General features: G+C 45.3%; 1 protein-coding gene across 1 annotated transcript in view; it reads left to right on the forward strand.

Annotated features, from left to right (window-relative positions):
* Positions 1-592: 592 nt before the first annotated feature.
* The window catches only part of znf276 (zinc finger protein 276), a 51,233-nt gene continuing 35,103 nt past the window's right edge, over positions 593-16,722 (forward strand). The window contains exons 1-2 of the mRNA XM_078400857.1: positions 593-1,093; positions 14,274-14,592. Coding sequence (XP_078256983.1) covers positions 877-1,093; positions 14,274-14,592 — 536 coding nt within the window. The 5' untranslated portion in view covers positions 593-876. The remainder of the gene's footprint in view (positions 1,094-14,273; positions 14,593-16,722) is intronic.

Consider the following 16,722-nt stretch of genomic DNA (forward strand, 5'->3'; position numbering starts at 1 on the left):
CATTTGTTCTCTATCTCTCGACATCACTGTCCATATCTCTCGTTTCCCTCTCTCCTGACTCTCAGTCTGAAGAAGGGTCTCGCCCCGAAACGTCACCCATTCCTTCTCTCCAGAGATGCTGCCTGCCCCGCTGAGTTACTTCAGCATTTTGTGTCCACCTCTGATCACTGATGATCCAACATTAAATACCTTTACAACGTGCTGGAGTAACTCAGCGGGACAGGAACTTTTCGGGGTCGAGACCCATCTTCATACTGAAAGTCAGTGGAGTGGGGGAGGGAAGCGGGAGATATAGAGAGATACAGAAATTAATGAAAGATATGCAAAACGTAACGATCATCGAGGAATGATGGAGCCCAGAATGATCCTTGAACATGGTTACCTTTTTGCATTTCTTTCGTTCATTTGTCCTAAATCTTTCTAGATCACCGCCTATATATATCTGGGTCTGAAGAAGGGTGTCGATCCCTCTCCAGCTTTTGGTTCTCACCGAGCAAACAGCTAAACAATGGCTTGTTTCCTTTATCATCGCTACTTTTTTGCACCTTTCATTCATTCGTTTTATATCTCTACATCGCCGTCTACATCACTCGTTTCCCCCTCCCCTGACTCTCAGTCTGAAGAAGGGTCTCGACCCGAAACTTCTCTCCACAGATGCTGCCTGTCCCGTTGAGTTGCTGCAACATTTCTAGTGTGTGCTGTCGGCGTCTCCCCCGCGGAACAGTTTGCCGGGTATCGCCGGGCAGCCCGGACCCTGTGCCCCGCCGCTCCTTCCCTGCCGCTCCCGGTTGTTTACGGTTCCCTGTTGGCGACTCTGTTTCTAATTGGAAGAGAATGCTGATCGTTTGAAGTTGTCAACGCCGCAGGAGCAGGAGGATGAAGCGGAACAAATGCGGGCGCTTCGTGTCCTCGGCCGTGGCGCACAAGATGGAGCGGCTGTCGGAGGCCCAGCGGCGGCGCTGGCTCCCAGTCCGCGCCCGGCGCCCCCTCGCCCTGCCCGGCACGGGGGAGGCAGAGCCAGGCAGGCCAGGGCCAGAGCCAGGGGAGCCGGAGCCAGGGGAGCCAGAGCCGGTCACACGCCGGGCCCGCACAGGTCAGTGGGGAACCCGGGGTCGGGTCAGTGTGGATGTCAGCGGTTAGGCCGGGCTGGGCCGTGATCGGGTCTGTCAGTGGAGGCCGGGCTCGCACAGCCTGGTCAGTGGGGGCCGGTATCGGGTCTGTCAGTGGAGGCCGGGCCCGCACGCCACAGGTCAGTGGGGGCCGGGATCGGGTCTGTCAGTGGAGGCCGGGCCCGCACGCCACAGGTCAGTGGGGGCCGGGATCGGGTCTGTCAGTGGAGGCCGGGCCCGCACGCCACAGGTCAGTGGGGGCCGGGATCGGGTCTGTGGAGGCCGGGGCCAGGTCTGGGGACGCCGGGGTCGGGTCAGTGAGTGGTAGTGGGGGTGGGGGGGGGGGGGGGGGGGGGGGGCGCGAGCCAGGCCGGAATAGGTCAGTGTAGGGGCTGGGCCGTGCCTGGACCGCCAGGGCCAAGCTGGGTCAGTGGGGGTGGGCCGGGCTGGGCCAGGTCAGTGGGGGCCGAGCTGGGTCAGTGGCAGTGGGTGCCAGGGCTGGGGTCGGGTCAGTGGCAGTGGGGTGGGTGCCAGGGCTGGGGTCGGGTCAGTGGCAGTGGGTGCCAGGGCTGGGCCGGGTCAGTGAGGGTGGGTGCTAGGGCTGGGCCGGGCCAGGTCAATGGGGGCCGGGGGCAGGGTTGGGTCAGGTCAGGTCAGAGATAACTGGAGGCCGGGACCGAGCCAGATCGGTGACAGCTGGGAGTCGGGACCGAGCGAAGTGGGTGGCAGTGGGTGGGCAGGACTGGGCCGAGCCGGGTCGGGTCTGTTGGCAGCTGGGAGCGGGCCTGGGCCGAGTCAGTGGTGGTGGTCGGGAGGGAGGGAGATAAATCACCGAGCCCTCTCGCCGTCAAGCAGATCCGATTCACTTTCAACTCCATTGACAGGGGGTGGTGAATCTGTGGAATTCTTTGCCACAGAAAGCTGTGGAGGCCAAGTCAGTGGATATTTTAAAGGCAGATATAAATAGATTATTGATTAGTACGGGTGTCAGAGGTTATGGGGAGAAGGCAGGAGAATGGGGTTAGGAGGGAGAGATAGATCAGCCATGATTGAATGGTGGAGTAGACTTGTTGAACCGAATGGCCTAATTCCACTCCAATTATGACCTTATGAAAGCATATGGATACCTTCATAATCTGCACAGATTTGGTTATGATCATTTTTACATCTCTCCTTGGTTAGGATAGAGTGAAACCCTTTGACCTCCCCCAAACTATTTCGGCCGATACTTAAATGTATTATTGTCGAAATGACCATTTTGTTCATGAGGTGGTAAACTGAGAGCCGTTTGTGAAAAGTAGCCTAACATTGTTTAAAGTATGGAGTACTTGGTAGTAATTATGAATTATATACTGAAGTGTCTAGAGGCTAGATGACATTGCAGTAGCTGACCATGTGACTATGCTTTAAGGTTACTTGATCTCTGCCAACCTTAAAATAATATTAACACTTACCACTAATACACAGTTCCATCTACATCCAGCGCCAACAACAATAGTTCTTTATCATAAATGCAGATTTGGGTAACTGCTGTGTCCCAAAATCATCTGCAGCAAAATTGTCAATACACTTCAAATTTACTGTATCTTATGTATGATATTGTCCAGCCTGGACACTAACCTGAGAAATGTACCAAATTAATTAATGGTGCAAGCCTATGAGTGTTCAATCATGCTCCATCCTCCAATGCATCAACTTAAAATCTTCCAGGACATTTTGAACAATTGCAGGGACCTTTGGTCTTTCACGTCAATTTGGACAATCCATTTAAAAAAAATTATTCTTTACATTTCTCCATATTAGACATTCTTTCAAATCCTACAGTAGTCTTATAGCACAGAAACAGACAATCCATTAAAAAAAATTATTCTTTACATTTCTCCATATTAGATATTCTTTCAAATCCTACAGTAGTCTTATAGCACAGAAACAGGGCCTTTGGCTTTCTGAGTACACACTGTTTGCACCAATCCTACACTAATCCCATTATATTCTCCCAACAATTTCCCCCAAATTATACTATTCATGTGCACTTAAAGGACAAGTTACAGTGGTCAACCTACCAACTTGTCAACATGGTCATAGGGAGAGTGTGCAAACAGTGTACATAGTACCTAGGTCATTTGACAATAGACAATAGACAATAGGTGCAGGAGGAGGCCATTCGGCCCTTCGAGCCAGCACCGCCATTCAATGTGATCATGGCTGATCATTCTCAATCAGTACCCCGTTCCTGCCTTCTCCCCATACCCCCTGACTCCGCTATCCTTAAGAGCTCTATCCAGCACTATGAAGCAATGGCTGTATCTGCTGCATCATTGTGCAGTGTACCACATAACATGAAAACATCTGAATTGTCTTCCATATTGTCACTATAATCGATTCAAATGGCTTACAGGTGTACCTTTCCACCGTTGAAATGACAGTGGTGACAGTAAAAGCAGTCACTTTATTGATTAAGATAGACATCACTGCAGTCGTCTGTAGTAGCTTCTTCAAAATGTTTTTGCTTTCTTAGCGGAGGGAGGGGGAGAGTGAGAGGAGCTTATAAAAACATTTCTGCAATTTGTTTGTCACATTTTCTGAAAGAGTTTTATATAAGGAGAGAGTAATCATTGCAGAAAAATCATTTTAATGCATTGAAACATGAAATGCATATTATAAGGATGAAATATATGCATGAAAGACATATATGGCTATGTACATTCTGAAATATTCACATTCAATGGTAAAAAACAACCTTGAGAAACTTGACGTTCTCTTATACCAAGCACTTCCACAAATAAATAACTAGAATTTGGAGCTTTTACTTCGAATAATAATTTATTGTAACATTTGTTTAATGCAGTATTTTTTACAGATGGTACGCGGTTAATGCAATGAGTACCAAGCTGATTGCAGAGAGGGGTTAATAAATGGAAATAAACCGACACAAAGACACAGTCAGTGGGGAGCTTTGTTTATTTTTTTGCACTGGAGGGACGTATAAGGTTCCTCAAAGGGTTGGTACCAAGTGCCCTGCTTTTGGACTTGTGTGAACATATACATGGTACAACTTACAGATTTACAGACAACGCAAAACTTGCAGTTATAGTGGACTGTGAGGGAGATAGTTGTGGACTTTGAGATGTATTGACTGGGTGGTCCAATGGGCAGATATGTGGCAGATAAAACTTTATGTTGAGAAATGCTAACTAACATTTTGGTAGCAGTAATGATAAAGGAGATCGGGAACTGAAAGAAGGATGAGGGGAGATCTTATTGAAACATATAAGATAATTAGGGGATTGGACACATTAGAGGCAGGAAACATGTTCCCAATGTTGGGGGAGTCCAGAACAAGGGGCCACAGTTTAAGAATAAGGGGTAGGCCATTTAGAACGGAGATGAGGAAGAATTTTTTCAGTCAGAGAGTGGTGAAGGTGTGGAATTCTCTGCCTCAGAAGGCAGTGGAGGCCAGTTCGTTGGATGCTTTCAAGAGAGAGCTGGATAGAGCTCTTAAGGATAGCGGAGTGAGGGGGTATGGGGAGAAGGCAGGAACGGGGTACTGATTGAGAGTGATCAGCCATGATCGCATTGAATGGCGGTGCTGGCTCGAAGGGCTGAATGGCCTACTCCTGCACCTATTGTCTATTGTCTATTATCTGGGTGCATAGCTCATTGAGAAAGTGGTTAAGAAAGTGTATGAGATCCTGGGCTTTATGGTTAGAGGCATAGAGTTCAGAAGAAGGACTCTGAAGAAGGGTCTCGAGCCAAAACGTCACCCATTCCTTCTTTCCAGAGATGCTGCCTGACCCGCTAAGTTACTCCAGCATTTTGTGATACAATACAATATAATACAATATCTTTATTGCCATTGTACAGGGGTACAACGAGATTGGGAATTCTCAACCCAATGAAACAAATTAGAACACTTTTAAAACAGAATAAAGTGCAAGTAGATCTGTGCCGGTTCACTGTGCAGGACCGGTTCATAGCAGCTATGGCCCTGGGGATGAAGCTGTTCCTGAGTCTGGAGGTGCGGGCGTATTGTCATCACAGACTACTGCAGTGACGTTTATCTGAATCAATAAAGTGACTCCCCCTACTCTTTTACCCTCTCTACTGTCTTGCCTGCAGTACCTGTACCCTGGGACATTAAGCTGCTAGTCTTTTTCCTCCCTTAGCCAGATTTCCGTAATGGCAAATGTGCTCGGGAAATGCCAAAATTGAGACCATCTTTAAGAAAGGAAACAAATCCCTGCTGTTGTCCACAGCAAACGTCTTCATATGGGTTCACCCTCCCTCCGTTGGCCGAAGATTTGCTCCATGAATGGCAGTGTGGATTCAATCCATTTCAGAGCACAGTGAATGTGATCTTCACCATGTGACAACTCCAATAGCAATCCAGGGAACAGCATCAAGACATTTTGGGATGTCAGCCTTCTTCAGCATTTTGTGTCTATCTTTGGTTTAAACCAGCAATTCCTTCCTACCAATTGCACTGAAAACTGGTATCAAACAGGACTGCATCACTAACTGAACAGCTTTCTGAATCTTTATTGCTACATTATTGCATCCCACTTCCAACTTGCTTGTGGGAGCCAGGCTAATCAATAGAACAACAGTGCTCAACCTCTTCCACATTTGCTTCAGAATTACATTTACTGCAACCCTACTCATTGAGTTGTGATACTCAAAGACACTTATGCACTGGGATGTTTAGAGGTTGAGCTAAAAGTCATGGTCAATACATTCACGGCAATGTGTAAGAATTGGCCTTGCACGAAACGTCCACAAAACAAAGCTCTTCTATCTACCTGTCCCAGGTGCCCCCAACAAAAAAACATCTTGGTGAGACTTTGTATAACGTCGAACTACCTCCCACATCTTATTGCAACCTTACTCATTGATCATGAAATTCACCATATCTTCTTCAGATCTCTGACAAAATGTTAAAAGAAATATAAAAAGGGGGGGGCTTTGTAGATTAGTTACCTGAAATTGGAGAATTCAATGTTCATTTAGCGACTCCACCAGTTAAAAGGAGTCCTGACCTGAAACATCTTACAGCTGAACTGGCCAGTTCTGATACCAAAGAAATAAAATAGGTTGTCTGAAGGAAGGGGTAATGGGAGGCAAGATGGTAGAAATGGGGGCACATCCATGTGGGATCGTGAAGAAAGGGGGAAAAAAGAGGTGTTAGTTGGCTAGTTACCTACAATTGGAGATCATGTTGAAGGTGGAGGAAATGTCAGAGAAAGAAATTGACATTTGGGGGAATCATTGACAAGTCCTTTGTTGGTGTGCAGTTTGGTGTGCAAATGTTGTCCTTGATCTATTTGTATATGGTTTGAGGGGATGTTCTTGGTTTGATTTGTCAACTCTTTCTCCGGCTTCGGAAGCGGCACGTGCACACACAAGCGCGGAAATGTCAGAGAAAACCTATTTTCCTTAAAATTCCAGCATTTTCAATTCCTTGAGTCTACTCTGCAAACATGGAAGTCACTTGGGAAACGCCCATCTCAACCGTTCAGAGTTATTCCCTTTGATTTATCCATCCCCCTCCCCAAAAAAACCTTTTTGCAATTTAAGATTAATTTTTCTCACTCTCCCAGTTCTTTGTCCTGAAACATCAGTCAGGAAATTGAATATAGAACTTTGGACGTTATGTTGTACAAGGTATTGGTAAGGCCGCACTTGGAGTATTGTGTTCAGTTGTGGTCACCAGCTTTAGGAAATATGCCATTAAGTTGGAAAGGGTTCAGACAAACATTTTTACTTGGATGTTGTCAGGACTCGAGGGCCTGAATTATAGGGAGAGGTTGGGACTTTATTCCTTGGAGGTCCCACCGAGATCGCGTGCTACATCGGTGTAGTGTCGAAGTCAAACACTTCAATAAGACTGGTGGACGACTTGATTAACCATCAGCAGTGAGTTTATTTTACTTGCACAAGGAGAGAGTGTCACAGTGAAAGGCTGTGCTCACAACGCTAAAACTGAGTCGGTACAGCAGAGCATTCATACACCAAAAAGATAATTACTAAGTAAGTACATGGGTGAGATAGATCCATATTAATTACCGGACCTATACTTTGCTTTTACATTACACAAAGGTCGAGACTTCTCGGCTCCGAATGTAACAGGGTACAAAAGGTGAGGATAATTAATATGTCAATGATCCCGACACTGGATCGCAACCTGGCCCAGCAGGATACATGGATAATGAAGGTACCTGTGCTCAATAGTGGTTTCGGGCCGGTGGATTCTGAGTGCCGCAATGAGCTAAGGTAAGGACAATGAGTACGTTAACTGACCGGTATTAGCGAGCATCCTTGGAGTTTTGCATGTAACGGACCACAAAGGTGAGGGGACGATGTGTTGATGGTCTGTGCATCAAGGCCGGGGCGTAGGGGAGATAGCGGTGGGTATTGGAACTCGCGGCAGAACCTAAACGACGTAGCAGGCCGCGTAGCAGTGTTGGAAATGGTTGCGTGGCGTGGAAGGTGATCGCTGGTGACTTTATTAAATGTATTTAATAAATAAAGCAACTTCAACAGCTTTGGGACTTCCACGCTCCCTTTCCACGCTCCCTTTCCACGCTCCCTTTAGGACACCATTCTACACTGGAATTTAGAAGGATGAGGGGGGATCTTATCGAAACGTATAAGATTATTAAGGGGTTGGACACGTTAGAGGCAGGAAACATGTTCCCAATGTTGGGGGAGTCCAGAACAAGGGGCCACAGTTTAAGAATAAGGGGTAGGCCATTTAGAACTGAGATGAGGAAAAACTTTTTCAGTCAGAGAGTTGTGAATCTGTGGAATTCTCTGCCTCAGAAGGCAGTGGAGGCCAATTCTCTGAATGCATTCAAGAGAGAGCTAGATAGAGCTCTTAAGGATAGCGGAGTCAGGGGGTATGGGGAGAAGGCAGGAAGGGGGTACTGATTGAGAATGATCAGTCATGATCACATTGAATGGCGGTGCTGGCTTGAAGGGCCGAATGGCCTCCTCCTGCACCTATTGTCTATTCTAATTTAATTCTGCCACACTGGTGAGCCTGAGAAACTCCTCTTGAATGGTCCTGTCAGGGTGGGATGCGTGCACCAATATCACTGCTGGTGACAAGGGTGGTAGCTACCTGAGTGCAGCAATGTCGGATTAAGACAGCAATACAATACAGGGCGGTGACTATGACAATGACTGATGAGTCCCTGGAGTAGGCTGGTACCAATGCTTCCCAGCAAACATGATGCAAAACCCCACAGGGTCCAAGAGCTGATTGGCCTTTGGTGTAGTTTGACCACTTCCTTGCGAATGTGGTTGGTTAGGTCAGTAATGTTTTCTGAGTTGTCGGGGATGTAGGTGCTGCATTCAGCTCCTATCAGAGTGCACGTACTCCCCTTCGCAGCCAGGAGGTAATCTAGTGCCACTCGGCTCTGTAAGGCAACTGTGCGTACAACTAACATTTTGGCAGTTTCTTCCCCAAGGGCCTCTATATTTTCCCAATTTCTCCATCATTGCCGCTATCAACTTAACTTTTTGAATGTAGGAAAATAACTGCAGATGCTGGTACAAATCGAAGGTATCACAAAATGCTGGAGTAACTCAGCAGGTCAGGCAGCATCTCAGGAGAGAAGGAATGGGTGACGTTTCGGGTCGAGACCCTCCCACTTCTGACAATTTCACATTTTAAATCACAGTTTTAACTTCTTGAATCATCCTCGCGAATCATCCAGACGTGGGGAAGAGGATAGCGAAGTATCGTTCTGTTTCAGTTTTGTCTCGTCTGACCTTGTGGTAGATCCTGTGCTCTACTGCCCCCAAAGTTTTTACATTGTGTATATATATCATCATCATCATAATCATAATCATACTTTATTAGCCAAGTATGTTTTGCATCATACGAGGAATTTCATTTGCCATACAGTCATACCAATAAAAAGCAGCAGAACACACAAAATACATTTTAACACGAACATCCACCACAGTGATTCCTCCGCATTCCTAGCTGTGATGGAAGGCGAAAAAAGTTCAATCTCTTCCCTTCTTTGTCCTCCAGCGGTCGGGGGCCTCTAACCTTCTGTTGACGGGACGATCTTGACTCCCGTAGCCGGCGGTCGGGCCTTCCTCGTTGGGTGATCAAGCTCCTGCATCGGGGGGGGGGGGTCTTAACTCCCCCGGGCTGGGCGATCTACCCCGGGTCAGGGATAGTCGAACGTGTGGCATTGGAGCTTCTCGACATTGGTCTCAACACGAGACCGCAAACTCCTTGATGTTAAAGTCTGCAGGCCGCAGTTGGAGCGTCGATCCCAGGCAAGGAATCGGCTCCGATGGTAAGTCCACGTCCCGCAGTGGGGCTCAAAGTCAGTCCCAAGCAAGGGATATATGGGATTACGTAGCCCAGGTAGCAAGATCTTGTCCAATTGGCCAGCAGCTAGGGGTATGCTTTGTGCCCGCAGGTAAAATGTATGTCATTGTGGGCAATTAGGGCTGGCAGTGACCAAGAACTTTCTCCAGGCAGCCCGATGTCATCAAAATCATGACCACTTGTCAGGTTTTGTGCAGCACTGTTTGACCTGCCCTCATTCCCAGGTCCCCCCCAGTTCCCACTCCATAGGGCAGTTACTAATGCCAACACGGTGACCTCCAACCCTGTTACTGATCAAACAGACAAACCCTGTAGGCCTTCCGATACCTGAGATGTTAGGAAGGGAGGGGTGAGGAGGTGTTGGCAACAAAGGATGGTTGGCACCACCCTTACTGTTCGTGGGGACATGTGCACAAACCCAGCATGCAGATTTGTTAGTAGTTTTAGCATAAGTAAGCATCATGTATAAGAAGGTATTACGATTTAGTTCAGGAGTGACATGTCTCACCATTGTGGCAAGAGTCCACAAAATCCACATTCTTGGAGATAAGGCTTCTTCTATGCGATTACGTTACTGCTGTGGTGCGGCCTTTTGGCAGTGTGACACGTGGACCCACGTAGGACGTTCTTTGATTTTGACCGCTGTATTGTAGTTAGAAGGACTTGGAAGGGTCCCTCAAAGCGGGGGTGCAGATTAGTTTATTGCTTGGTCTTGATATAAATGAAATCGCAAGGTTCCAAAGCGTGGCACCTCCACTCTGCTGGGTCAAACTGTGCCTCCTGTACCTGTGAATGGAAGCCTTGGTGAGGATGCATGCTCTTGTAACTACGAATAGCTCAGCCTGTTGTGCAGAGGAGTGGGGCAGTGCAGCAGCCTCTTTAATGTGGAATGATGATGGCACTGCTTAGCCAGCACAGTACTGTCCTTTGCTGTTTCGTAGTGCCGAGCCGTCAACGAAGGGAATCGGGTCTGGGTTAGGCAGTGGAATGTCAGTGAGGTGGACACGGGGTTTGCTGATTGCGAGTGTAAAGGTCTCTCCGTCATCTTCGTTGGGTAAGAGGGTCGCGGGGTTGATGGTGGTGCACTGCCTGATGGTGATGTTGGGGTTGGACACAAGTTCCACCTCATACTTTGAAAGGCGGGCAGTCGTCAGATGCTGGCTGGCGCATTTTGCGAGGAGAATGTCAACTGGGGACATGGACGACAGTGTGGTGGTTCAACGTGATGGATTGTGCTTGGTTTACGGCATAGTATGCTGCAGCCAGCGATGGAAGGCATCCAGATAAGGCTTTGGCAACTGCGTTGAGCTGGGTGCTGTGGTTGGCAACTGGTTTCCATGATGCTGAGAGGACGGACTGTGCGAAACCTGACTTGTGATGCACTAAAAGTTTGAATCGCTTCTCGAAGTCGGGCAGACTCAGGCCTGAGTCAGGGCTTGTTTCAGGTCAGTGTACGCTTGGTGTACCAGGCATTCACTGCCCTGAAACGAGTCCTGATTCAGGCACCGGTCCTGGGTCTGCTTTTTGTGCGTCCCAAGTCAGGTTTCATGGGCCCATTGCAGGGGATCGGGCCGTGATGGAGTGGAAAGGTCCAGAAAGGGCCTTATACTCTACAATCAATTTAAAACTTATTCTTGTACTCCATAATTTGGGACCGTTCCCAAATAAAAATTCTCAGCTTATATATGTCGCCATTCTAAACTGAGGCCTTATACTCTATAATCACTTTTAAACTTATTCCTATATTTCTCAAGATATACTTAAATTCATGTAGTTGCACCAAAAAAAACTACTAGACACCGTTGAGAGGACATGAATTTAAAAAAAAATAAACGACGAACTTTACAAAAAAATAAATGACAAACTTTACCAAACCATGTGTAAGAAAATAACTGCAGATGCTGGTACAAATTGAAGGTATTTATTCACAAAATGCTGGAGTAACTCTGTAGGTCAGGCAGCATCTCAAGAGAGAAGGAATGGGTGGCGTTTCGTGTCGAGACCCTTCTTCAGACTGGTCTCGACCCGAAACGTCACCCATTCCTTCTCTCCTGAGATGCTGCCTGACCTGCTGAGTTACTCCAGCATTTTGTGAATAAATTACCAAACCATGTAATGAACTTAACCTCTCTCTTGGATTTTCAATGATATAGGATATGTGACACAATGTCAACCTGTCAATTGTGATCTTGGGTAACATAAAACAAGAACAAATGGAGTCAAACTCCACCTTAAACCTGCGTTGAGCTCAATCTCTCAATTGCGTCTCCAAAAATAATAAAAATAAAAATAAAACGAAGTCATAACTTCGCCTTAATCTTGCAAAGGGCTCGACCTCTCAATTGCATTTTCAACTAACCAAAACTAAAATAAGGAAACAAAGTCATAACTCCACCTAAAACTGCAATGAGCTCAATCTCCCAATTGCGTTTCCAAAAATAATAAAACTAAACATAAAACAAAGTCATAACTCCACCTTAAACTTGCAATGTATTTTCACCAAACTAAAACTTAAAAAAATAAACGATTACTGCATGCCTTGTTACCTTGGAACTCTGAGGTGTTAATGTTCAGAATCCACTTTAGGCCGATCAGAGTCTTCAACACTTTTGCAAAGAGAAAATGGTCAGTGACAAGCAGGTGGGAAGCTGATACTTCGTCCCTGAGTCAGACTCGCTGTGCAAGGGTTGGGATCTTCATTTTGCATTCATATTACAATGTCTTGTACTTAATTTATTTAGGATGGCAATACTGAAAGGATCAACAAATTTATTAAACTGTGACAACACAAAAAAGGTGTAAAATGTCAGTCCTAATTAATGAAAGCTGCACCAACATCCTTATGTTCTTTATTTCTTATTTCTGGATTATTCATTAAAATTTGAGCCCCACAAGGGCGGTCCCGTACGGGACAAACTAATTTAGCCCAAAATACGGGATGGCCCGGCTAATACGAGACAGTTGGCAACCCTATGCGTAGGAGAACATTAAACTGCAATGAGGGTGGAGGAGGGCAATGTCACTGACAGGGTAAAACCAGGGTGACCATGTGGAGAAGCTCTCAACATTATTCTGCTTAGTGAGTGAGTGGGTACAGTTAGAGAATGAGAGCAGAGACAAAATAACACAGACAAGAGAATATCGGAGTTACAAAAGACAGAGCAGAGAGGCATCCCAGCAGCTAAGAGAAAAAAGGTTCAGTTGGTTTATACACCGATCAGCCAAAACATTATGACCACTGACAGGCGAAGTGAATAGCATTGATTATCTTGTTACAATGGCACCTGTCAAGGGGTGGGATATATCAGGCAGCAAGTGAACGGTCAGTTCTTGAAATTGATGTGTTGGATGCAGGAGAAATGGGCAGGAATAAAGACCTGAACGACTTTGACAAGGGCCAAATTGTTCTGGCCAGACGACTGGGTCAGAGCATCTCTGAAACGGCAAGGCTTGTGGGGTGCTCCCGGTCAGCAATGGTGAGTACCTACCAACAGTGGTCCGAGGAGAAACAAACCAGCGACTGGATGTTGGGTGCCCAAGGCTCATTGATGCGCGAGGGCAACGAAGGTAATCCGAACCGACGGAAGGTCTGCTGTGGCACAAGTCCCAGAAAATTTTAATGGTGGTCACGGGAGGAATGTGTCACAATACACAGTGCATCGCACCCTGCTGCGTATGGGGCTGCACACGGAGGACCAACAGCATATTAGGCAGGTGGTCATAATGTTTTGGCTCATCAGGTTATAATGTTTTGGCTGATCGGTGTACATTGCTTTTTTCCATCTTGGATTTGAGAGTATTCCCAGTGTGAATCATCAGGCATGCGTTGCTGCTCTGCATAGTTTTGCATTCTTTTGCCTATGATCTTTTGCATATGCTCTTACTCTAATTACTCCCATTCATTCATTAACCAGTTTATTAATTTCATGGTTTATCGCCATAGTCAAGCTCATTTTAACCTTTTGGAGATGACCCCCTTCCTCCACCATCCCTGTGGTTTATTTTTTTTAATTTTTTTAAAATATTATTTTTATTGCTTTTTCAAATAACACAAAAACATTTAACACAACATAAAATAACATAACATGACAAGGCACATCAACAGCAAGGTCACTTTTAGGCACCTAAAGGCACTTTAAATATAAAGGAAGTAAGGCATGTTTCTGCTTTAGTACATGTTTATATTTATATATATATATATATATATAAACTGCTTCCACCTTTAATAACCTAACCACGCAATAATCACAATGAAAATAAAGACAGTCAGCAGTTCACTACAAGGCCTCTGTAGTTTAAAGAGCTTGTTTGGTCTTCTTCCTAATTTCGAGGAAGAGTCTTTGACTTGAAATGTTAACCCTGTTACTCTTCCCACAGGTGTGGCCTGACCTGTTAAGTATTTCTAGTATTTTCTGTTTTTATTAAGAGTAATAATATTTCTCTCATATTTTTCATACCTTCTCCAATTAGAAATATTCTCATTTTAATAAGTTAACAACTAATGAGAATTAGTTGAGGCCCTTTTTCAAAACATTCTTGATTTGCTGCACCAGTTTCCATTCTTTCTGCATGAGTAGCATTATCAATCGTCCTTATAACCCTGAAGACTGATCTTCAGAATTAAATCATGTGCTTTTTAAAAATTAATGTCACAATTTTATTTGTATTTGTGAAGTAGCAATAATAAGTTTCATAAATGTTTCTGGCCTTGTATCTCGCTGTGCGAAGTGAAATATATTTAAAAAATCTTAAATATTTGATTGCCACCCTACATTGCATTGACTGACATTATACCTGTTTCCATTTCCCATTAGCTGCATCTCTTGTTATGACCACCAGCTACTGCCGTCTATGCCATGGGAAGTTTTCCTCCAGGAGCCTCCGTAATGTTTTTGCAAAAGTCCCTCTGATTGAGACGGGTCCAGGGAGGCAGCGCAGAGCACAACAGACCTTCTGTGCTGATTTCCAGAAGCTGGTTGGTGTTGTGGTGAGGCCGGATCCCACTTTGTCGCAGTATATCTGTCGGAACTGTCACGCTCAGTTTTATAAGTGTTGGACTATCTTGAAAAACTTCATTCAAAAAGTGAATACTTCACCTGCAGCTTCAGTACAACATGGACAAAAGGCTAGCAGGTACTCAAATCAATCATCTGACTGGGTGCTACTGTTTAACGTTAACAAATGGACTTTACAATGTATGCGACAATAGACAATAGGTGCAGGAGGAGGCCATTCAGCCCTTCGAGCCAGCACCGCCATCCAATGTGATCATGGCTGATCATTCTCAATCAGTACCCCGTTCCTGCCTTCTCCCCATACCCCCTGACTCCGCTATCCTTAAGAGCTCTATCTAGCTCTCTCTTGAATGCATTCAGAGAATTGGCCTCCACTGCCTTCTGAGGCAGAGAATTCCACAGATTCACAACTCTCTGACTGAAAATGTTTTTCCTCATCTCAGTTCTAAATGGCCTACCCCTTATTCTTAAACTGTGGCCCCTTGTTCTGGACTCCCCCAACATTGGGAACATATTTCCTGCCTCTAACGTGTCCAACCCCTAAATAATCTTATACGTTTTGATAAGATCTCCTCTCATCCTTCTAAATTCCAGTGTATACAAGCCTAGTCACTCCAGTCTTTGAACATATGACAGTCCCGCCATTCCGGGAATTAACCTAGTACTTGCTATTGTAAGAAATAAAAATATAAGATTATAATTATCCAAAGATATAATTTAGCTGCTTTTGCATCTTTTTCGTCGGTGTGTTGGTGATCTGCGGGTGGGAATAATTCTCTATCTAGCTTGCTGTTGCATAAGATACTGCGGGTCATAAAGGGAAGCTCAACTCCCAACATTGTTGCCCAATATCAGCAAAAGAGGATTGCGGTCTTAAATTATTCCTAATGGACAGATAAAGCAAATCGGCCCTGGTCCTGTCTTTGTAAACTGCATTCCCATTTCACAAAATGACACATTACTGATTTTAAGTACCACAACGTTGGTGATCATGTTTCGTTGCTGAAGTTCTGAGTTCTGCAGTTCCCGCCTGACATCCTACTACCTTTCCCACTTTCTATCTTCCTTTGTGACATTCCTTCAAATGTACCTCTTCCATCGAGCTTTTAGTAAATCTCCCTTTCACATATCAGTTTAATATTTGATTTTGCTTTTACAAAGCTCTTCCAGATTTATTGCAGTTAAAGATGGCCTGAAAATGGCAGGAAATAGCAAGATTAGGGAATTATATGCATTACTTATCTCCACCAATAAAGCAAAAATGGACATAGGCCATTGAATATTGTATTAAATTTATACCACCACACTTTAGAAAAGTGTACCAGTGAAGCGCTGATAATCTGGCATCTGGTTACTCAGAAATCCCCCCACACTCCAAAGATGTGCAGGTTTGTCAGGTAGTTGTCAAGGTAAAATTGTAAATTGTCCCTAGTGTGTATAGGACAGTGTTAGTGTGCAGGCATTGCTGGTCAACATGGACTCGGTGGGCCGATGGGCCTGTTTCTGTGCTGTATCTCTAAACATAAACAAATCCTGATGGTTTATTGTCTAACCCACTCATTAGTCCGGTTTGTGAGCTGGGGGTCCAGAGTTCAAGTGCAGAGTGCGGCCAGCATTGAACTAGTCTCTGGAGTGTTTGCATATTTCCCACTTCTTTTAATTTTGGGTTCACTGGAAAAAAGTTTTAGATTACCGTGTAACGTAAAAGTAATGGAATAAAAGTGAGTTTACACTAGGAGTAACAATGTGGGGAAATAACTGCAGATGCTGGTTCAAATCGAAGGTATCACAAAATGCTGGAGTAACTCAGCGGGTCAGGCAGCATCTCAGGAGAGAAGGTATGGATGACTTTTCGGGTTGAGACCCTTCTTCAGACTGACAACGTTTCGGGTCGAGACCCTTCTTCAGACTGAAAAAGGGTCTCGACCTGAAACGTCACCCATTCCTTCTCTCCTGAGATGCTGCCTGACCCGCAGAGTTACTCCAGCATTTTGTGATACCTAGGAGTTTACAATAGGAGTAACAGCCAATGATCCAGAAAATCTGTTAATCTGGCACCATGAAAGTCCCCAGAGTGTTGGATTACTGGAATTTTATTGTGGGCAGTAGTTTATTGGGATAGTACCAGACATGAAGGAATTCTCTTGAGTGAAGTAGAAAATTTGTTATGTTCCAATTAGTAGAGAAGGGTCTCGATCCAAAATATCACCTGCCCATGTTCTCCAGAGATGCTGCCTGACCTGCTGAG

This window comes from Rhinoraja longicauda, chromosome 6, assembly GCF_053455715.1.
Source record: "Rhinoraja longicauda isolate Sanriku21f chromosome 6, sRhiLon1.1, whole genome shotgun sequence".
Taxonomy (NCBI): Eukaryota; Metazoa; Chordata; class Chondrichthyes; order Rajiformes; family Arhynchobatidae; genus Rhinoraja; species Rhinoraja longicauda.